Below are 22,507 nucleotides of genomic sequence, written 5' to 3'. Positions count from 1 at the left end.
GTGAATCTAAAGCTTTTAGTGAAAAAAGCATTTCTGCTATATTTTTGAAAGGTCATGTAAAATCCTCACAGAGGCAGTATTATTTCCTTTAAAGAAAGTGTTATGAAGACAACACAGTGCTCTGTAGTGACTATGTTTACCAGGCTGGGCAATATGGAAGTGAACAGACTGCCTAATCTGGTATATCTGTCCCTTTCTAATTATAATATTGTCCATATTTGGTGTTGCAGGACATCATACATGTAAGTTAGTAACTCTGGATCTTTTTTAGAAAATGAATGTTTCCATGGTAATGAATTTTTGAAATTATCAAAATTGTAACAGACATAAACAGTTGTTGCTCTTTTCTCCTGATAGTGGCTTCCTCTTTGGTCATGCTTTAATGATCTTTAGTGCCAGATTTGTGCACTATTTGATTACCTAAAAGATAGGACAATCCTGCACTCCCGATCACATTGCTGTTGACTTAGCAGAGCAAGCAATACAAAGCTCATGCTGAATTTGTGACTTTGACTGGCTGCATGAGAACAGACAATACCCCCCCGGGTGGAAAGCTTTGCAAGTACAAAGATATTCCATCAAAATGACCGGGGCAAATCTGAAACGACAGAATGATTTATGTTCTAGATCAGTTCTTTGTGCCATGTTACTGTGATAATATGTGGATTTTCTCTGCCACTGAATCAGCATCAAGCTGGATATTCTCTATAGCTGAGTGAGGGCCATATTCACTGCTTGAGAATGGGGTTCACAGAGATCTGTCTGAAAGCTGACGCAGAAGTGTCTTAAGCAGCTGTGAATGAACTGTGGGTGAATAGGCAGTGCTGGAAAGAGTGGGTAATGTGTTGGAGAGGGCAATAGAGCTTGATTATAACCCATTCCACATGCCAAATTTTCTTTGTGTTTGGTGTTGGAAGTTGCACAAGGCTTTCACAGATAGGTGAGAGTGACTGGCTATTTTTTTTTCTCCTAGTGTGTATACACACAAATGTATAAATTACAGAAAGAGGGACTGAATGCACAGAATAATGAAGATTTAAGTAGTCTTCTTTTGACATAAATATCTAATTTGAAATGGGCTGTAGATGTGTTGCAAAATCAGAGGACTCATTTGTAAGCACAATTCGAATGTATGTAAACAGCTCAACCATAGCAAAGAACTTTTTTTTTTTTTTTTTTAAATCATATTCTGTTTAGAGATCTGGAGCTGAAGACTTCTCTCGACAGTTTTCATGCTGGCAGAGGATTGTATTTCACAACTTGTTATGCTTCCTTGCCTTACATAAGTAGTGGTATGCATTGTGAGCTTGATTGCAAAGAGAGAAACAGCTTCAGGAGGTCATTGATTCAGCACAGCTGTTTTCACTGTTACGAGCTAAGGTGCTGGCATAGATTTCTGTAGGGTGTGCTTTTTCTGTAAGGCTCTAAAAAAAACAAACAAAAAAACCCACCCACCCACACATACACATTTGAAACATTTATAGAATAACTAGAGTACTAAATAAACATCTGTTCTACAGAGAAGCTGTAGGCAGGCCCAAGCTGGGGAAGACTTGAATTGTCTGCTTTTGTAACTTTATGCTTTCAGTATAAAAGAATGTTGTGCAAGAAAACTAAATGTATTGATTACTTTGAAAGAATAGCCTTACACAATTATTGACTAGGTAAAATGGATCCACACTGTAGTACTGGAAAAGCAGAGTTCTTCAGGGAGCAAGCACAGTGTGCAACAAACTTGAAATCACAGAGTACTGAAGTTGCTACAGATCAATGTATTTGATGTTCTGCATTGCACCCACAGTGTTCAAACCATTTTGTCACACCACCCCTGATTGTTTGGAGAGTTCATTGTATTTTTCTAATTGATCTACTGCTCCCAGGTCAACTCAGATGCTCAGTTGGTGTTCTCACAATGTTATAGCTATCTTGGACAAAATGGCATCCCCAGTCTTCCCCTCTCTAGTAGACCTGTTTCAGGCTTCTGCTATTATACTTTTTTGGTGGTTTTTCTTCATGCCTTTCATGCACTGACACAAATGTACCTTCCTTGCCAAGTCTGCTTTTCTAAGAAAAGTCTCCTTACCCACTCACGCGTCCATTTCATCATTTCATGCCCTTGCACTCTTTTCTGTCTTTGCAGATGTTCAATAGTTATTGTAAATATGTTGTGATCACAGGCCTATGACTATGAGGTTCAACTCAAACAGCAACAGTATTTTTCTAAATTTGCCCTCTTGAGTCTTAAAAAAACAAAACAAAACAAAAAACAAATAAAACATACATTTTGGAAGAAATGGTGTTAGCTTTGTTTATTTCTTAGACAAGTCTTTAATCCTAGTGGTTCTCCTAATGTCTGTCCTTTATGTCAGGCTGTGGTTTTCCTCTACAGGGAGGAGGGAAGGAGAGACCACATAAATTTCTCCATCAGCCCCATGAAGGACTATGTTAAAATTTTAATATTTAATTTGATTTCTTCCTTAATTTTCAAAACACATAAATATTCTCCCCTTGTCTGCAAACCCAGTCATTTTATTATAGAAAACAATCAAGTTGCTCAGGCATGATCTACCATTGGTGACTGTGTCCTGGTCACCTTTTCTTCTTTCAGCTGCTCAGAAATGCCTTTCAAGAGGACTTGTTCCATAACTTTCCTATGGATCTTGTGGCATCTTTTCAAGATTGGTGTAATGTTTGACTTTTTTCAGCAATTGGGAACCCCTCTTGATCTCCATGACTTTTCAAAAAAGATAAAAGACTTTCAGGGATGCTGGTTCTCTCAGCACTCTTGAGTGCAGCCCATAGGGTTCCATGGATTCTTAACAGGTCAAGTGCTCCCAAGTAAACCCTGACTCAGTCCTCACCTGTAGGTGAGGCGGATTCCTTCCTTGAATTTTCTCCCTAAACACAAAGGTGGGAAAGACCTGGTTAGTGAAGACTGAAGCAAAGAAAGCAGTGGTAACCTTAGCCTTATCTACTTTTTCTATCACTAGGTCACCAGGACTGTTCAGCAGCAGGTCCATTTTGTTCTTATTCATCTTTTTACTATTAATGTGGAGGTGGAAGTTCTTGGTCTTTTTGTCATCCTCACTGTCTTTTACAAACATAAACTTCAGATAAGCTTTGGTTTTCCTAACACCACTCTTACATGGCCAGGCAGCAATTCAAGTTCTTTCTTTGTAGTCTGTCTTTGCTTCATATTCCTCGTGCTGTCTTTTTGTATTTTAGCTCTGCTATGAGTTCCCTGGTTAGCCAAGGAACTAACCTGGTTAGTCTCCTGGTATACCTACTTGTTTTCCCGAAAACAGGGATGGACTTCTGTTGTGCATGGAGAAAGCTGTCCTTAAAGGTCTGCAGGTTTTCTGAGCTCCTTTGTGCTTTAGAGCTGCCTTGAGTGGGATACTACTACCACTTTCCTGAATAAACTTCAGCCTGCTCACCTGAAGTCCAGGAGGTGTGATTTGCTTCTTTCTTTACTCACTAGGACCCTCCTCCACCTCCATCACCTCCCCCACCCTCCCTTTCCTTGTTTTGTGCCCTATATCTTGTCAAGCACCTGGCATTACAGCCCCAGTCTGAAAACCAGTTGTGGGGTGTGCTGTGAAGCTGGTGACCCTCAGGCATGAGTTACAGCCCTGGTCTGCTGACTTCTGTGCTGCTTTTACTAAAATAGATGAAATTATGATGAGGGGTGGGCATTTAGCTTACTGTTTTCAGGGATAGACTTGCTTCCTGCTTCAGATAACTTCAAAAGGTGACATTTTGCAAAATAGAACTTAAATTTTAGACACTCTGTAGCCAGCAGCAGTAAGACTTCTCTGTTTTTAATTGTGCAGTTTAGTAACAGCAAGCACAGTGGTGCCTATGTTTACAGTAAGAGAAATAGAATTGTAGTAATTTACATCCTGTTGACCACTAGGGAAGTGAAAATTAGTTCTTTTTTTTTTTTTTTTTTTTTTTAGCTTCAGCTGAATTCAGCGAGTATAACAGCTTACACAATTTACACAATGCTAATATGCAAACTGCCTGACTTTGAAAAGAGCTGTTTTCAGACTAACTCTTTTCTGACCTCAGTAGATAAAGATCAGCCATCGGGAGAGAAAAGAGATCATCACTTGCTTTAAAATGTGCATTTACTGTTGCTTATGAGGTATCTTTTTTACAGATTTGGTTTTCAGACCAATAGGTGCATTCAGATCAAAGAGCATGAGAGACTCCAGGCTTTGAAATCTTGTGGTCTAGAATTTTAATATTGAGAAGTTGTCTGGATGTTTCAGTATTCAGCCCATCCTGTTAACAGGTTTGTCTCAATCTGTTGGATAAATCTGCCCGATGCAAGATTCTTCCCAGACTCAACTGACCTGGCTACACAACATGCACAACAGCACTGCTGAAACTCTGCACACGATACGACAGTGTAATGGGATTTCATCTCCACAGCCAGAGACCTCAGCATTTTCCACGGGTGTGTTGGTGCTCCTGGCTCTGCTTATGGTGCTGCTAGCTCTGGTTACAATCCTTGGAAATGTTCTGGTGATCCTTGCTTTCATCATGGACAGAAATCTCAGGCATCGGAGTAACTATTTTTTTCTCAATCTTGCTATTTCTGACTTTGCAGTGGGTAAGTTGCAATGCTGGAGATATGTAATACTTGCTTTCTAGTAATGTTAGGAGGCAAAAGGGGACCTTATTTTGGTGGGCAGCTTCTTGGAGAAATTTCCCAACTGTGTGCCATGGGGAAGAGTAAGGAATAGTAAAAACTCTATTAAGTGTTTTAGCAGCCTATTATGTCTCAAGATACATCAAAATGAGATAAGTAATGCATTCTTGGTCTTGTAAATGCTTTTAACATTCCTTCAGAAAAAAAGGAGCAACTACTGTATGTAAAAAATACTGATTGATAGAAAGAGGCTTCTGCCGCAGTTTCTGATTTACTTTTGCTCCTCATGTAAAACTGTTCATTACACCTCATCATAAGATCTTTATGTTTGACAGAGTAACTGTTTCCTTATGCAGCTCTCTGTGGTACATCAAGGTAAATGAATTACTTCTCTATGCAATGCTAATGGCCTATGAGTTTATTACATTAGAAGAAATGCACTTTACCACTGTAACTTTTCACTGGATGCAACTCAGTGCAGGCTATGGATCAGAGGGATTGTCCTGATGCCAGCAGACTATTGCTTGCGTCTTCCATCTGTTTTCCTTATTATCCTCCTTGTTCCATAGTGTTAATGCAGTAGTCCTGGAGATGCAGAGGATCCAGTCCTAGTGGGTGATGCAAGGCGAAGAGGCAGGGGCTGTGAATGCACTGTGCCATGTTCCTGCAGGGTTCAGACCATTAAAACAGCAAAAAAGAAAAAGATGGTCCAGTGGGAAATGTCCCAGAAAATAGGGAAAAAAGTCTTGTTTTTATGTACTTCAAAGTACTGGATTTTTTTTTTTTAGAAGGCTTTTGGTGTTTAACTGAAGGCTGCCTGGCTCTTTAAATGTACCAGCTTCAGCACAGAGATGTTTCTGCGCTATCTGTGGTAGAAGAGGTTTCCACACACCACACAGTCTCTCCAACATATTGTCTGTAGTGTAAAAATGCTAACCAGTCTTACATTAATAAGCTATGTTAGCAGTATCTGTAGATGTGTTTGGGAGGAAATCTTTAACAGAGATAAAAGATAAGAAGATACACAGCAATAAGTTTACATTTTGGAACATAATCATGATGCATAGCATGCTGCATAAATGCTGCAGGACTGGCTGTATATTTTTAGAGACTATACAATTGGTTATACTGTAGTTTTCTTCAGTGGATCCTTCTTTGCTGATTTGCCCCAAGCTTATTCGCAACAATCAACATGCACTAAGATCTAATACACAGAGTCTTCATCAGATTCCATGAGAATGTAAGAATTTATTTATATAACTTATATATACATCTTAACAATATATTTATTTATTTATTTATTTCCAGCTAGATACCAAAGTATTGTCTCTCTTTGCTTCCAGGAGTACTGTTTGCAATCTGTAACAACTGCATGGTGTTTCTGTGATTGCTTTCCATAGGTGCGTTCTGCATACCTCTCTACATCCCTTATGCCCTGACAGGGACCTGGCACTTGGGAAGAGGCCTGTGCAAGCTCTGGCTAGTTATGGACTATCTCCTGTGCACAGCTTCAGTGTTTAACATTGTTCTAATTAGCTATGACCGTTTCCTGTCAGTTACTAAAGCTGTAAGTACCCTATTTATAGTCTTTCTGAGTTTTGTGGCAAGACTGTGGGATTTGGCAAGGCCATATCTTGATATTGGTGATAAGCCTTTTGCCTTATTGGCGAGTATAGGGCCCAGATTAGTCGAGATAGTAGCCCTGAGAAAGTATGCTTGCGTGTGGAGATACTGTGGATAGATGCCGTGCTGAGCATGCTCCAGCCCAGATCTGGTCAAACAGATCTTCTCACACAGTGTCTGCTGCAGGTTGCTGTTGTGCCGCTGCTTTAAGGAAAACAGGCCGAGGAGTGAAAAGGCTGAGACAAAAGGCTGATAAAAAGGGACCAAATAAGGAGAAAATCTGAGGCAAACTGGATTTGGTTTTGAACCTAAATCAGAGATGGGAGGAAAAGGCTAGGGTGGTGAAGTGAAGAACACCAGGGAGGATGGTTAGGCCTGAGACATGGCTCCAAATGATCCTGGAGAAGACTGGGAACAAGTGCAAACAGGGAAGAGAGTGGGCCAAAGGACAGACTGCAGAGACTATCCATGGGTATGAGGCAATCTCCTCTCCATGTCTGAAGCAGAACCCCAAACTTCAGATGAGCATAGAGTGCTATGTCTCTGCTTTCTGCAGAGCATCCAATTCACCTTGTGTGTGCTTTATGTTTTGGTTCATACTAAGGTTGGAGGCCAGCATTTCCCAGTTGTTGCTCTGTTGGCTGAAGTGGCAGAGAAATGTGGGGCTGAGCTAGCGGTTGCAGCTCTTTGGTGACCTATGAGAATGTCAATATGATGCCATATGAAAAAAAAAAAGATCAGTTGTATTTTTGTTAATTATAATTACTTGAACTTATTATAAATGCCTTTTTATTAATATGTTTTTATGTTATTTAATTTTGTTTTAATGAAAGAAACTGGTAAATCAAACACCAAAACATCTTGCTTTTAAGTGAAATTACACAGGAAAGCCAAAGGCTCAACATTTACAAAGTGCAAACCAGGACACAGATAAGGGTGATCTTGTGGTTTCATCACCTAATGTCTGCACTGCAGGGCTGGATTCTGCTCTTATGTGCTCATGGAATGCGCAGTATATGATTTTTCAAAGGCGCACGTTAAATTTGTGACATAATTTCTGTTGACCACTGTGCCACATTTAGTCCTATATCTCATAAAGTACTGTAAAAAACAGTGCAGTTGTCAGTGAATGGGAGCCATTCTCTGAGCAACTATAAAACATTAATTACTCTGCCAATTCAGGCTGCAGATGTTTCAAACAAGGCGTACCAAATTACTAGGTACTTCTAACTCTGATGGATGATCATGTTTCCTTGCCTGGACCAGGACCCTAGCACTGTGACTGATACATAGACAACCCTTTGTTATGTCAACATCAATAAATTAAACATACCTGAGTGAGCTTCAGCTGATGAGAGAAGATGCAGCTCTATTAGCAAATGCTATGCTAAGCTCATCTGTCTAATTCTCTTGGTTCAAATATTTGCCTCTACAGCTACAATATTTTTATTTTTTTCCTTCACAGGTATCTTACAGAGTGCAGCGGGGAATAATGTCCAACCCTATTGTCAAGATGGTGTCCATCTGGGTCTTTGCCTTCCTCCTCTACTGCCCAGCAATTCTCTTGTGGGAGTATGTGGCCGGCTGCAGCACAGTGCAGGAGGGGCAGTGCCACGCTGAGTTCTTCGACAACTGGTACTTCCTCCTTTGTGCATCCACCCTGGAGTTCTTTGTGCCGCTGATCTCAGTCACCTATTTCAACGTGCACATCTTCAACAACATCCAGAGGCGCCAGAGGCGTGGCAGCATTCAGGACTCTGAGCCTCCAAGGAGCAGCAGCTCGTCCTGGAGATCTTGCTTCATGCTGAAACAAGGAGCATCTTCCTCTTTGGAAGCAGAGGACAGTGTTTCATCTTCCATAAGGCCAAAGAAAGAGTCTTTGGTAGCTGAAAGCTTATCTCCATCCAGAGCCAATTCTGTAACCCCAGAAAATGACCTCTCTATTTCTTTCTGTGCAAGGACCAGGTCAAAACTGCACCAGGACAAGAAAATTGCAAAGTCGCTTGCCATAATTGTTTGTGTCTTTGCCATTTGCTGGGCACCATATACTTTACTAATGATTATTCGTGGGGCCTGCCAAGGAACCTGTGTTCATAACTCCCTGTACGATGTTACCTTTTGGCTTTTGTGGCTCAATTCCTCTCTGAATCCATTTCTTTACCCTCTCTGTCATGATAAATTTCGAATGGCCTTTATGAAAATATTATGTCCCAAAAAGTTTGCAACATTAAGATCAGGCTCTTCTTAGAATAATAATAATAATAAAAAAAAAAAACAACAACTATAACAACAACAAAAAACACTGAATCATAGAATTATAGAATATCCCAAGGTGGAAGGGACTCGCAAGTATCATTGAGTCCAGTTCCTGGCTCCACACAGGTCTGCACAAAGATTCAGACCATATAGTCCCAATGTTTCTTAAACTCTGACAGGCTCGGTGATGTGACTACATCCCTAGGGAGCCTGTTCCAGTGCGTGACCACCCTCTTGGTGAAGAATATTTTCCTGATATTCAAGCTGACTCCAGTCCCTTGGGTCCTATCATTGGTCACCAGAGAGTAGAGCTCAGTGCCTGCTCCTATACTTCTGCTTGTGAGGGAGCTGCAGGCCACCATGAGGCCTCCCCTCAGCCTGCTCTGCTCTGGGCTAAACAAACCAAGGGGCTTCAGCCTCTCCTCTCTCTCTTCTCCTCTAGTTCCTTCACCATTTCTGTGGTCCTTCTCTGGACGCTCTCCAACAGTTTAACGTCCTTTTTGTCCTATGGTGCCCAGAACTGCACACTTGAGGTGAGGCTGCACCAGCGCAGAGTAGAGCAGGACAATCACTTCCCTCAACTGACTAGCAATGCCATACTTGATGCATCCCAGGGTACGGTTGGCCCTCCTGACTGCCAGGGCACACTGCTGGCTCATATTTAACTTGCTGTCAACCACAACCCCCAGATCCCTCTCTGCAGGGCTGCTCTCCAGTGTCTCATCGCCCAGTCTGTACGTATAGCCAGGGTTGCCCCATCCCAGGTGCAGGACCTGGCACTCATTCTTGTTAAACTTCATGCAGTTGGTGATCACCCATCTCTCCAGTTTGTCCAGATCTCTCTGCAAGGCCTTTCCACCCTCAACAGAGCCAACAACTACTCCCAGTTTAGTATCATCAGCAAATTTGCTCAAAACACCTAGTCCTACGTCCAAATCGTTTATAAAAACACTGAAGAGAACTGGCCCTAAAATGGAGGTCTGGGGGACCCCACTGCTGACCAGCCACCAGCCTGATGTAACCCCATTTGCCATAAGCCTTTGAGCTTTGCCTATCAGCCAATTGCTCACCCATTGTATGATGTTTTTATCTAGCTGTATGCTGGACATTTTGTCCAGTAGGATCTTATGAAAAGCTGTATCAAAAGCTTTACTGAAATCCAAAAAGATTACATCCACTGGCTTCCCTTGATCGACTAGATGGGTGACCTTATCATAAAAGGAAATTAAATTTTTTATGAGGACAGCTGTAGTACAGCTGAAGTACAGCTGTATCTATAGTGGTTAATGGATGTAAGTAGCCAAGGGTTGTAACTACTCTTTTCAGAAGAGTAAACTAGTTACAAAAACTAGGTAAGCCTTCGGTGAAATATATTGTCCTTCAGATAAATACATGTCCCCAAAGTTTGTGGACTTTTTTCTGCTATTCCAATTGGCAAGGAAAAGAGTATTGCCTCTGCCTGACTTTTCTTAGTATACTTATTCATGTTATCTTTATTCTTATTGTGGAAGATACTATCTTCTATTGCAGTACCACTTATTTTTGTGTTCATGGCTGATATTAGTTAGCTATACGATAAAGATTAGTTATTTGCCATAAGGTCAGTAGTGTTCAAAAGTTAATATCTTCTCTATTTCATTTCTTTTGAACAGTCTGTAGTGCATTCAGAAGTATTTTTCCCCTTATCATAACGTATTCAGTTAATTTATGACTTTGTTTTCAGGCACATTCCAGGATTACTTTATCTCATTAATAATGTCCAGATATCGGGAGAACATAGGGATTACTTTTAAAAAACTGAGAGAAGGTGTACTCTGCAGAAAGGCATTAATTTACATATCTGCTCAGATGAAGCAGAAGAGGATTTAGAAGTATTTACATGCATTAGAAGTATTAGATGCATTTATGTGCATCTCCATCTATTCTTCAAGAAACAAGTTTTAAGCTATAGTTTTGAGAGGTCATAGAAGAGTATTATTTCCTATTCAAAAGCATTATAGAAACGAAGTCAAGACCTATAATAGCCTGACTGTGATTGGAGAAAGAGTAAGGAGAATGCATCTGTGACTGAATAATCCAACAGAGTACCTTTCAAGCTTTTGAAACTCCTTGGATCTCATCTGATTGTGTCCCCACAAGAGCAGCAGCACAGCCTCTCAAGGACAGAAGACACATGGTTTGAGTACTCCAATACAGGAAGACATCTGGTCTCTCCTTGAAAGCACTGAGCAGCTGATCATGGATGGAGTTGTTTGCTGTTCTCTCATTTGTAGCTAGAGACAGTAAGTACGGCCTGCCCTTACTCCATAAGTGAGAAAATTTGTGGCTACCAGCCCAGGTGGAGATGTGTGCAGCGGTCAGAGCAACTCCACCATTTTTATATAGCCCCCTCTGGATCATTTTGTGACTCCCAGTAAAATTATAATGTGTGCTGTGAAAAGTGCTGATCTAACAAGCCCTGCTGACTTCCAAATATGACATAATGCACAGGTACCAACTCAGCTCCACAGCTGAGCAAATCCCTACTCAGTTTATGGTGCCAGTGGGCACACAATTCACTGAGAAACTGAGAAACAATTAAAAGTGAATTTTATATCTTATTTGTCCCCTTCCATGCATCTTCTATTTCTATTGTCAGAGGTTATGATAAATGGTTAATTTTCTTACATGCTGAGGTTGTGTTTGATTTGCTGCATGAGCTAAGAAAATGACTGACATCAATGACTACATATAGTTTGTTTGGTGATGCAGCTGAGACAATATAGAGGTAATCTTCTTCCAGCATGGAGTTTCCAAGCTATTAAGGGTTATTTAGTTACAGAATTCTGGTATTCTAAGGTACTAGGTTCCTTGATAACTAAACAGGTGTAACTTTTAAAAATGCAAATAGCTTCTTTTCATCGTGATGTCAGTATGTATAAGGCTAGCAGATAAATGAACAATAAACACTACAGAAATGTGAGAAGTAGCAGGTGTCCCTTTTAACTTCTGGTTTTATTTGGTGCATACTCATATAGATAATATTAGTGTATTTTACTTATCTCTATTCTGAATATTCTCCTCCTGGGCTGAACTACCATTTAATCACAGTTACTTGTCATGGTATATTATGTGATAATCTAAACTCATCTGTTTACACCAAATATGTATACGTACGTGTTGTAGTTTAACCTGGCAGGGAGCCAAGTACCTTAGAGCTGCTCACTCAGTCTCCTCAGGTGGGATGGGAGAGGGAATCAGAGAGGTAAAAGTGCAAGAACTCATGGGTTGAAACAGGTAAAGCAAAATCCGTGCACACAAGCAAAGCAAAACCAGGGATTCATTTGCTACTTCCCATTGACAGGAAGGCGTTCAGCCACTTCTAGAAAAGGAGGGCTTATCACAAGTAATGGTTTCTTCGGAAGACAAATGCCATCACTTCAAATGTCCACTCCTTCCTCTTTCTTTATCCTAGCTTTTATTGCTGAGCATGATGCCTTATGTTATGGGATGTCCCTTTGGTCAGCTTGGGCCAGCTGTCCTGGCTGTGTTCCTTCTCAGCTCCTGGTGCACCTCCAGCCTCCTGGTTGGCAGGGCAGCACGAGAAGTAGAAAAGTCCTTGGCTCTCTGTGATCATTGCTCTGCAACAACTAAAACATTACTGTGTCATCACCACTATTTTTATCAAGAATCCAAAACACAACTTCATACACGAAGAAAATTAATTGTAGCCCAGCCAAAACCAAGACACTTCTATCAATCAAGAAATATATCCAAGGCAAGTCAGAATACAAAAAACAAGTGCCCACTACACCAAACTGTTTTTGTTTGTTTGTTTGTTTGTTTGTTTTTGGTTATTTATTTGTTTGTTTGTTTGTTTTAAGTGCAGAGTGTACAAGCTTATTGTCCTTCAAAGCTTCTACCATTCTTTCAAAATGCAACTTATAAATTCAGTAATGTTGAATACATGCAAAAAAATCCTGTTGTGTAACCCTTAAGTGCGAATGCTTCCTTAATGCTAAAGAAGACATGCTTTTAACAGCGTTAGCAGTAGGGAGTTGAATATCTCATTCTGGTTAGCTTATCAGAGGGAATCTATGAAAAGAAGCCATTGCTATGTGTAGATAAGGACACGCACAGTTATATCTATGACATTATATATGTATATACATATTCGTTCCTCCTCCTCTTTGCTCTTTTCTTTGGCTTGCATCTCATAGCTACATGATCTCTGGTACAGGCCAGAGCTAGGGCTGAATGCTGCTATGAACAGGGACTTTTTTTTTTTTTTTTTTTTTTTGGCAGCTTGAGGCATCTTTAAGTCTCTGGCAGAGCCCTGTGCAAGGCCTGGGAAGAGCAAGAAGAGCAAGGAACTCAAAAAAAAAAAAAAAAAAAAAAAAGCAATAGACTGAGTTAAATTTGGGTAATAACATATATTGAGCACAAGGTCCTTGGAAGGATGGTGAAGCACTTAACTCTGTCTCCATTTGGGCTTACTTGGCATGTTGGAAGCTTCCAACATAGTTACATGTACTCTACCTGGACAGTGCTTCTTGTTTCATGCTTTGTTTCAGAGGCACAGACAGGTAGTTCAATAATACCCCTGGCTTGTTTTTGGCAGCCTTTTTAACTGTATTGGAAGTAAGTTGTCAATCTGGTTGTTTTTGTCTTCCCCACATTTTGTGAGCTATGGTTAGTGGGATTCAGAATTAAGAAAGAAGCTGATGGGTGGGAAGAATTGAATGGCTTAAGTGAGGGGCTAGGTTATTCTCCCTATTCTTCTGATGTAGAAGTAACTTTCAACAGAGAAAGACTCAGGACCTGTGTAAATTGTATGCTTTATCCTTTAGCCAAGCAGAAGAAATACTGAGAACTGTCAAAGGGAGGGTTTAATCCAAGGAGGTATGATCATGGGAGTACTCCATTGACACTGTTGATCACCATTTCTTGTGAACCATGATTCCCTGTGGAGGTTGCACAAGTAAGCCACATTGCAAATCTAAGTGTTGATGGTATGAAATTCTCCCTACACCTGCCCTGAACTCATGGGCAATGTAGTCCCATAAATAGATAAATAAAAAACCAACTGTGCAATGCAAAGAGAAACAAAGCTGTCAGGAAGCTGGTGTAGCTGTCAGGAAGCTGGTGTAGCTGACACTTTGTGTGAGTTGAACTAATGCTTTGTGGCACTGATGCTTAAAAGATAACAGAAACAAGGAGTCAGTGCTTCAGGTGAGGCACATGAGATCTGCAGGTACTGGAAGGGTCACCTACAAAAAAGTCCCAGTGTTGCAAGAAACTGTGTGCCAAATGAATTATTAGGGTACTGGTTGCAAATTAGCCTCAAAGCCAGCTTATCACCCCACACACCCAGTAGTGTGATGTGATCTGTTAGAGCAGAAAAACCATAATAAAGCTACTGGATGGTTAGACCTCAGCAGTTATTGTTTCGTAGGTGATTCCTCTGGTGCTGTGCAGTTTTCTTACTTGGTATATTATCTGAAAAAAAGGGTAACCGAAGAGCTTTTCTGTTACTACATCAAGTTAATGGCTGGAGAGGTCAGGAGCTCCTGGGTGATGGGGAAATTGGACCTTGGAGGCAAAGCTGTTGGCAGAGTGAGGAAATGTTCGTGTCCTTGAAAGTAAGAGCCTAAAACAGTAATGAACTTGGAAGAGGGAAGTCAACCTGGAAAATTCTAAATGGAAATTTCCCCTTGAAGGAAATTAGAAGAATAGTGGTTGAAGAATTTTATTTTTTTTTTTAAACAACAGGAGGAAAGTAGACCTACAAACACAGCTGAGCTCAGGTAAAAAAGAGATACATCTTAATTTCTCAGTTTCTCTTTTTACCACTGAAGACAAGTTAGTCAATATAAAGCATACTTTTAACACACAGTACCATTTGCATAATATTATTTGCAATTTATTGTCCCTGTGTCTGGGGGGCTCAATCAGCCAGTGCCTCCAGACAAATGTGCTGGTGAGGGCTTGGATCTTGCAATCTAAGAGGTCTGTCCTGACAAAAAGGCTTAAGTATGCTGGTTAGAGGGAAAAGTGATATTACATTCAATGAAAATTTCATTTCTCCCTTGGATTGACAGAATAGTATAGGATTTTTCACATATTATTTGGCAAGTGAGAATGGCCATACAACTTCCTTTCTTTCTGACACTTTTTTTTTTTCTTTTTTTTTTTAAATCCTTTTGAAAAATATCAGAGTACTACTTTAGAGTACATACTTTTATTGAAAATTGCTATGAAAATGTACGAAGAAAAGGTTTTTATAAACAAAACTCAGATGTGTATCTAGGTGCCAAAGCTGGAGTTGAATATAAGACAGTGTCACTTTTTTTGTTGTTGTTGTTGCTTTAGGATGAATCTATCTGAATTCTGGAAAGATGGCTTTTTAAGTGTTATTATTGAACAATGGTATAGTCCTTCATAAAAAGTCTTCTTTGGGCTCTAACCAAAATAAGCAAGGACAGGGAGGAATGTCTCGTTGAGAAAATCTTAATGAAGATTAATTATTGAAGACTTATTGAGTCTTACTGTTATTTGTGTGACAGTCCTGTGACCATCAAATAGACCTTTGCTGCAATGGCTGAACTCACCTGGACCCTTCCACCCAAAATCAACCTTGGGCCTTGGAGCAAGTCTTCAATAATCAATCTTCATTAAGATTTTCTCAACGAGATATTCCTCCCTGTCCTTGCTGTGGCACGTGTTTCTGTGTGCTTTGCTCAGCTGTCCCCCAAGCGCACTGGTACAGCTCTTCCGAGTGTCTCAGAACCAATTGCTGTTCTCACTTGTCTTACCATTTTCTTTTTAATTTCCTATATTCTAAAGATATCTTTCTCTTTAGGAGATCTACACAGAAATCAAATATCCCCTGAGTAAAACCTGTTGTTAGTAAGTTAGCAGTTTATCATAACCACAAATACCTTCCCTTGCCTTGTAAGAATTTCACCATTCGTTGTCTTCCTGCTGTTGGGCTGCTGTTATTTTTAGGTGGAAAACAAGTGTTCTTGCAAAACTGTTATTTAAAACATAATGTGAAAAAAAAAAAAAAAAAAAAAAAACAAAGCAAGGAAAAAACAACAAAAACAAAAAAACTAAGATCAGAAATAAAGGAAGTTTAAGAAAAGAAACACAACAAATTTATCCAGAGCAGAAAAAATCAGCTCATCTGTTCCGTTTTTCTACACGTGTTCCTTTGGTTTAAAAACAGTGTTTTCACAGCAGTGATAATGAAGTTAGAAATAGCTTTTAAATAGTATAAAGTAACATGGCTGACTTTGTGTGTGGCAAAACTGGAACAGCATCATACAATGAAGGAAGGTAAAGCTGTATTATTATTATTATTATTTTATTTATTTTACTGTGTGGAAGAGACTGCTTTCTTGAACAGAGTGGAAATCAAAGAAGCTGACTGTCTCTTTCCTTACATCACCACATCTAGGTATTACAGTACAAAGATTTTTCCCCTCTAGCTCTTTATTTTTCAGGATCTGGCTATTATAGTTCAGGCTGGATCAAACTTACTTGCCTGTAAATGTTTGCACAGGCAACTGCACAGTGCTCTGATCTTCACTTGGGTGCATATTCTCTCACTCTTTTGCTCTCCTTGACAAACAACTCTGCCCAAAGTTTTTATCTTGAGTATACTTTTTTTTTTTTTTTTTTAAATTTGTGGGAACTCCTCTTTATCGCCCTATCTTTAAAGAAAAAAATTTGTTAGACCTATCAGTTGCAACAAAACTCGATGTAACCAATAGTGACTCTTCATTGATGTTTTCTCTCTTGAGCTACGGAAAAATTTTAAATTAGCTGCTCCCTTTCCTCCATCTTCTGTAGGGCAAGGCATGATGATTTGTGGTTGCCTCCTTCATGCTGATATCTCTTGGTTCACCCTCTTCTAAAGAAAGATTATTCCTTTACTTTCACTCCTGCTAAAGAGTGCAGTCACCTTTCTACGTAAGCATTTTATAGAATAGGAGGCCAGCTTTCCCTAATCACCTATATTGGCAATGAAATGAGAAACTCCTCCAGAAAGTAGCTTAGAGATGGGGTCCGATTTACCTCCTGAGGCAGCAGTTCAGAGGCCCTGTTTGTCCCCAGTGCACTTGTGAAGGCAGGCGCTGTGAATGCATCTGCTCGTTTTCCTCTCATCAAAGCCTGATTTTGGATATTTTCCTCTTGCTGTTCCAACTGACTTGTTCCTGCAGATGTCACTAGTGCTACACAGTATTTTTTAAACCTTGCAAATCCATGGATTTTTCAAAAGGTGCCATTGGTATGTACAATACTACATGATATCGCACCAGCACCTTTCTGCTAAAAATGCCACTAGATCCATTATATTAAATCTAATATTTACTTTGCGGTAGAAAAGATTAGTGGAAGGGCTTATTACTTTGACAAAGAAGGAAGAGTTTAGTCATACAGATAATCATCAGTCAGTGCAGGACTTCTTCCTAAGTTGCTCTGCATAGAAACTGCCTTGTGCTCTGCATTTAAAACAAGCTTTCTATTGCCTGTGAAAAAAGATACTGAGTTGAGATCAGGTCCCTCAGTATTGCCTCATGGTAAAAAATGTGCCCTCTCCTCTGATATAAAAGGCTTTGTTCTCACGATTGCTTTAAGCCATTCTAATTGTGGACTGCTGCTAAAAAAGCCGTCCAGCTCTCCTACCCTTCCTGTTGTCGCTCCTGCTTCTGGCTATGTGGTCCTGCACCACTGTCACCCTGGGCAAGGGCTTATGCAGCTGCACAGGAAGCCAAGTCTAAGAGCTGATCCAGGCAGAAAGCAACCATTTCTCTGTTTGATTACTTAGTTTAGGTTGAGTTAGGCAGAATACCTTTTTTAGCTTACCACATAAGCATATAAGTGTCAGCTTCTTCTCTGACAGCTGACCCTTCGTCAGCAGTTTGGGTTTCAGTCAGATTAAAGCAAAGAAGAAGCTGCAGCTTTGGATATGAATATTTGGATATGTTTCTCAATAACTTTCTATAGGACAGTTCTTTAGCTTGGCTGATTTGGTAGACCTCCAGTGACTTTCGCAAAGCTGCGCCAAAACAGACCAGAGTAGGCCCTTGCCCAGTCTACACGGTGGACATCTTCATGGGGATCTGCTCAGATGGGCTTTTGGGGATGGAGTATTTCCACAGGGGGGACAGATCTCAGTTCTGCCACTTTTTCTGTCATGCTAAGGGTCTTGGCATCGTTAGCTCTGGATGAAGCCCTTTGTCTGAGAGAAATTGTGACTTAAAATTAGTGAAGTTCCCTGCTGAGACATTTACATTCAACTGATTCTGCTGCTTTTGACAACTGACTAGACTCGGTCCTCAAGTACATGCAAAGACAATATGTCAGTGCAAGTGCCTGCATTACAGGACATAGGCCAAATTAATTTCTGGAATAATGCCATGGAAATTAAGTGATCTGTATAGTCTCTGAAATTTAACTGTTTACATTATTTGTATTATATTTCAGCAATAGTTTCTGGTGTATGCATATCATTCGGTTTTCAGCCTGTTCTGCTATTGCTTCTTTAAGGTTAACTCATTGCCTGGCTTTTCTGATCCCAGGCACAGTGTTTCTATTCTGTTCTCCATCAGTAGTTTCTTCACAGTAGTTTCACACTGTTTAATTTCATAAGGTACTTGCTATTTTTTTCATTACTATACATCGGATTTTCTTTGCTGTGTTTTGCCCGAGCAGTTGCCCCTTTCTTGATGTTTGTACCAGGCCTGTATGCTCTGTGTATCCTGATATGAGCAAACAGCATTGACTCACCTCCTTTTACAACCTTATACTTAGTGTAGCTCTCTTCCTCCCAATCATGTTGGAGGAATTAGAAACAGGGTCCTTTGAGAATCTGTGTGTAAACATTTGTTACTTTTACTTAATGACGTATTATCTTTATATATTTATATTCCTCCCATCCAGCATGCAGGTTTATGTCTTCCCTGTTACAAGAATTTACATGTACAAGAGAATGAAGAAAGGAGAATTTAAAACAAAACTGCACCAAAAAGGTACTTTAATTTCCTTCTGAGATTTGTGCTGTGTCCAGAGTCGCTGCCTCTGTGCAAGTTATTTCTCGTGCAGCCACTAGATTTGTTCTCCCTTGGTACCGTGGGAGGACACATCTGTGCAGGGAGGACAAGGAGAAGGTTAAGATTAAACCTGTTTGAGCTTTTAAGCCTTAAAAAGCAGACCTAACTCCATTCAGAAACCAGTGTAGAGAGCAAATTCCCAAGATAATAAGCCTGCAAAAACATGTGATGCTGAACTGAGGAGCTGCTTTGTTTTTTAAAATATGGCATAAAACCATGAGCAGCTTGGAGAGGGCAATGAGCTTTCCGATGGATCTAAGGAGATTTCTTCTGGTCCTGCACTGACCAGGGCAAAGCTTATTAGGGAAAACTCAAGTCTAATTTGATTGGGCTCACAGACTGAAAATAGGGGTTTTACTGATTTTCCTGCTGATGGGACTTTGGGCTTCCAGTACCACTGGGAGGCAGGAGGGGAACAACACTGATACTGTAGCTCCTTCTGAGGAGTACATTTTGTTCATGTTGCACTTGGTGTGAAGCCAGTACTGTTGGTCACCTCTAGTGGAGTTTTGCTACACCTCATTTGGTCAAAATATTGTTTACTTTTATAAAACTGCCTGACCTGAGGGGGAAAAGTGCATGTTGGATTTTCACATTGCTAATAATATCACAGCTCGATGGTCAGGTCGGGAAGCGGGGACTGCCTCACCCACAGTGGAGCAGCTTAAAATCTGCCTGTAGTGATTAATATTCCTGGCCTGAGACTGTTTATTTCTTGCACTCGAAACCACAAAGTGTTCACACAGGCCATCGACTCCCCTCTTTCCTCCCCCTGACCCTCCCAGAGCAAAACTCACCAGTGTAAGAGCTCCCGTGGGTGCTTTTCGGCTGACCTTGCTGCTAGGATCTTTTCATCCCGGATTGTCTGTCTTTCTTGCTTCAGGCCATTAGCCTTTGCCTTGTCCCCTTTGACTGCCCTGAATAATTCTTGCCTCTCCACAGCTCTTCCGAGTTTAGATTTATTAATTGAAAGGAAAGCTGCCACCATGGCCCAGCCACCTGAAGGGCTGCTGGTGAGCCTGCGGTGGGGCAGCAGGCTGCAGAGAGGAGCACTGTGCTTCAGACTGCCCCGGTGGCTCCTGCCATCAGCTGTGCTTCGCTGACAGTCAGGGCACTTAGTATCCAATTTAGCTTTTCTAATAAGGGAAAACTGCTCCACAGCTAGGAGGTGAGTTTGAAAGCCGTACCCTGCCCCAGAGAAAGGAGGGCAGAGATCTGAGGTAGCTTTGTGACACCATGCCCAGGAGGCAACTTTCAAGAGCTGGGTACCCACTGAGGAACCTGGATGTCCCAGTCCTGCAAGGGCTCAAATTCTAAATTTTCTTTGTATGTAACAACAAGAATTGAGGGCAGATATGCTTAACTTATGATTCTGTTCAGACCCATGAGTTCAAAGTTTGGTGATATTCTCTGATTCTTTTGGTTTTTCACTAAATTTGAGGCTTTACAATTTTTATTTTTATTTTTATTTTTATTTTTATTTTTATTTTTATTTTATTTTTATTTTTATTTTTAATTTTGTCCTGCAAACTTTCATTAAATTCCTACTTCAATTTATGGCCAAATGATACTGCCTCTCTTTTAATACCTCAGATGAATGACATGAATGTTGTGTCAGGAGCTTTCAGGCCTATAATCCATCTATTTGCTGGTCAAGAGTGAATGCATTTGTGGTATTTGCTTTGAGGGGAGAGAAAAGAGATAGAGGCTGCCCTGGAACAGCTTTGTCTGAGCAGATGAGTGGTCATTAGGGTACCCCATCACCACTCTGCTGGGGTCAGGGGTGCTCCAGTAACAGAAGCTGCTGGTCCTTTAAAGGCACCTTCTTTGCCTTCTCTGTTCCTTAACTGCTCTAAACATCTCATATTTCTCATCTTACTTCTGTGTATGCAAAATTCTCTCTCCATCTGTGCAGTTTTGTTAGAGGAACAGAAAGAAGAAGCAAAACTATCTTTTTCTTAAAGCAGAAGACGTGGTAGGAGGAAGTACAAGAGGGACATGGCTGCTTAAAACTGAGTAGGGGAAACAAAGTTTCCTTGGAAAGTGCAAAGTTTCCTTGGAAGACTTGAAAAAGAATGAATAGCTGCCAGTCTGTGTTTCACAGTGTTGGTGAACACTGTGCAATGTGTGACTAAAATTCCGCCAAAGGAGAACCAAATGATAGCATGAGGTTATTCAGGCAGAAAGCTTCAAACAATGTGGGATGCATTCATTAGTCATGAAATAATGCCACGGCATCGTTATATTATTCTTTTCTATAGTTGTCCAAAACCTCATAAATGACAAAGAGGGGTCCCCAAACTTAAGGGATGTCTACAGTATGGAGAGTAAACCACCTCTGAAGTCTGAATATGTACGTGAATGCTGACTGCCTGCGTGAAGTCAGCTGAGAGACACATTCAGCCATGACATTTTTAAAACTTCACAGCTTTTTAATAATACAAAGTTTATACTTTTATCTACATACTTAAGTTCAGTAAATACTGATCAGATTAATGTTTGATACAGTGACATGGGATGCTTAAGCTCTTCTATTTTAAAGTCTTAGGTGAGCATCAGAGTTTAAGGTGATTTAAGGATTTAGATCAGTAGAAAATAATAAATTGTCTTTAAACCTTCATGCAGCTTAGCTACAGCTTTGCATGCCATCCCTCAGATATTTTAAAGATTTTTTAAGGCTTCCTCATGCAGCAGAGCATGCTTCAAATCCGTCACATTTCAAAGCTGACACAAAGTTTCAAGTAGTGTCCCTCTTGAAGTGCTCTATGTTGTGGAAATAACCATTTCCCAAAATTCTTTTTTTTTTTTTTTTTTTTTAATTATATTTTACTTTTTAGGTTAAGCATGCCGTAAGCCGTTGTCTTACAGCTTGATCTGGCAATATCACCCTTGGAGGCAGACGGCACATGGCACTGAACAGAACTCCCATATACCCCATCGTGGCCAGCTTCAGTGAGAGTGGTCAACTGGAAGATGAGGAGGAAGGGGCCATTAGTACCACTTCGTATAACTGCAGAATAATTTTGGTTGGAGGGTACCTGTGAAGGTCACTTAGTTCAAGAGAAGACATTTGAAATGAACAGACAAGTTGTACCTTTTTTCGTTTTGTTTCGTTTCGGTTTGGGTTATTTCTTTCTCTACATTAGTTCTTCTGATTCCCTGAGGCAATGAATAGTAAGTGAAAGCACACAGAGTACAGTGCCACAATTTATGTTGTTCTATTTAAAAGACTTCTGAAGAAGGACTAATATAGACAAATTCTAAATGCTGGGAAATGTTTTGTGGTAGTGAAATAGGAATCGCTACGCATGCGATCCACCACAGCATGGTACATGCATCCCCATAACACATGCTCCATCAGAGCAGGCAAAGGGCTTTTGTAGGGCCAGGCTGAGGGGAACCACAACACCTCTTTACTGCTTCTGCTAACAGACCCAGTTTTGACAACTAGTTACAGAATAACCTAGACAGTGTTTAGTAAAAACTGAACTTTAATGGTGGCAAGTGTTAGAAGTAGCAGTAGACGTAACACAATTTTTTTCCTCTACTTTACTTTTTGCTGTTGTTTTGCCTCCTTTTGTTTTGTTAATGTCTCCTGAATTTTGTGGACCTACACATCACTCTGAGTCATTACAATTTCCTTCACAGCCTGGTCACAGCCTTCATAAAGTTTTGATTGAAATGCCGTGCCCTATTACAGTACTGCAGGTAGGGAAAACAAAGTGGAGTTGGGGAGTGCTTGACTCTCAGCCAGCTGATTTAACTGGAAACAGGATCAAGCTCTTGTATCTTCTACTCAAGTGGAAAATCTGTATTAATGATCAGTAACATCCAGCCTATACCAATAACTATGTATTGGTGCTGGGCTTTATTG

General features: G+C 40.4%; 1 protein-coding gene across 2 annotated transcripts; it reads left to right on the top strand.

The window, feature by feature from the left end:
* Positions 1-3,834: 3,834 nt before the first annotated feature.
* On the top strand, positions 3,835-11,477 carry LOC309875532 (histamine H3 receptor-like). Of its 2 annotated transcripts, none has more exons than XM_082755082.1 (3): positions 3,835-4,618; positions 6,100-6,224; positions 7,746-11,477. In XM_082755082.1, the coding sequence occupies exons 1-3, from the start codon at positions 4,330-4,332 to the stop codon at positions 8,526-8,528; spliced, it is 1,197 nt and encodes a 398-aa protein (XP_082611208.1). In that variant the 5' UTR covers positions 3,835-4,329; the 3' UTR covers positions 8,529-11,477. The 2 variants fall into 2 exon arrangements, with proteins under 2 accessions (XP_082611208.1, XP_082611207.1); XM_082755081.1 differs by having other exon boundaries at positions 6,058-6,224.
* Positions 11,478-22,507: the final 11,030 nt, after the last annotated feature.

Source organism: Aythya marila (assembly GCF_965140915.1).
Source record: "Aythya marila genome assembly, chromosome: 2".
NCBI lineage: Eukaryota > Metazoa > Chordata > Aves > Anseriformes > Anatidae > Aythya > Aythya marila.
Note: the sequence above shows the minus strand (reverse complement) of the source record. Positions and strands in the feature narration are given on the sequence as shown.

What these genes read in the sequence shown, in the direction of transcription:
- LOC309875532 (XM_082755081.1), top strand. Translation starts at nt 4,330, where the DNA reads ATGCAAGATTCTTCCCAGACTCAACTGACCTGGCTACACAACATGCAC. An exon ending in TATTTCTGACTTTGCAGTGG is followed by an intron (nt 4,619 to 6,057) that starts GTAAGTTGCAAT and finishes TGCTTTCCATAG; the next exon opens with GTGCGTTCTGCATACCTCTC. An exon ending in TCCTGTCAGTTACTAAAGCT is followed by an intron (nt 6,225 to 7,745) that starts GTAAGTACCCTA and finishes TTTCCTTCACAG; the next exon opens with GTATCTTACAGAGTGCAGCG.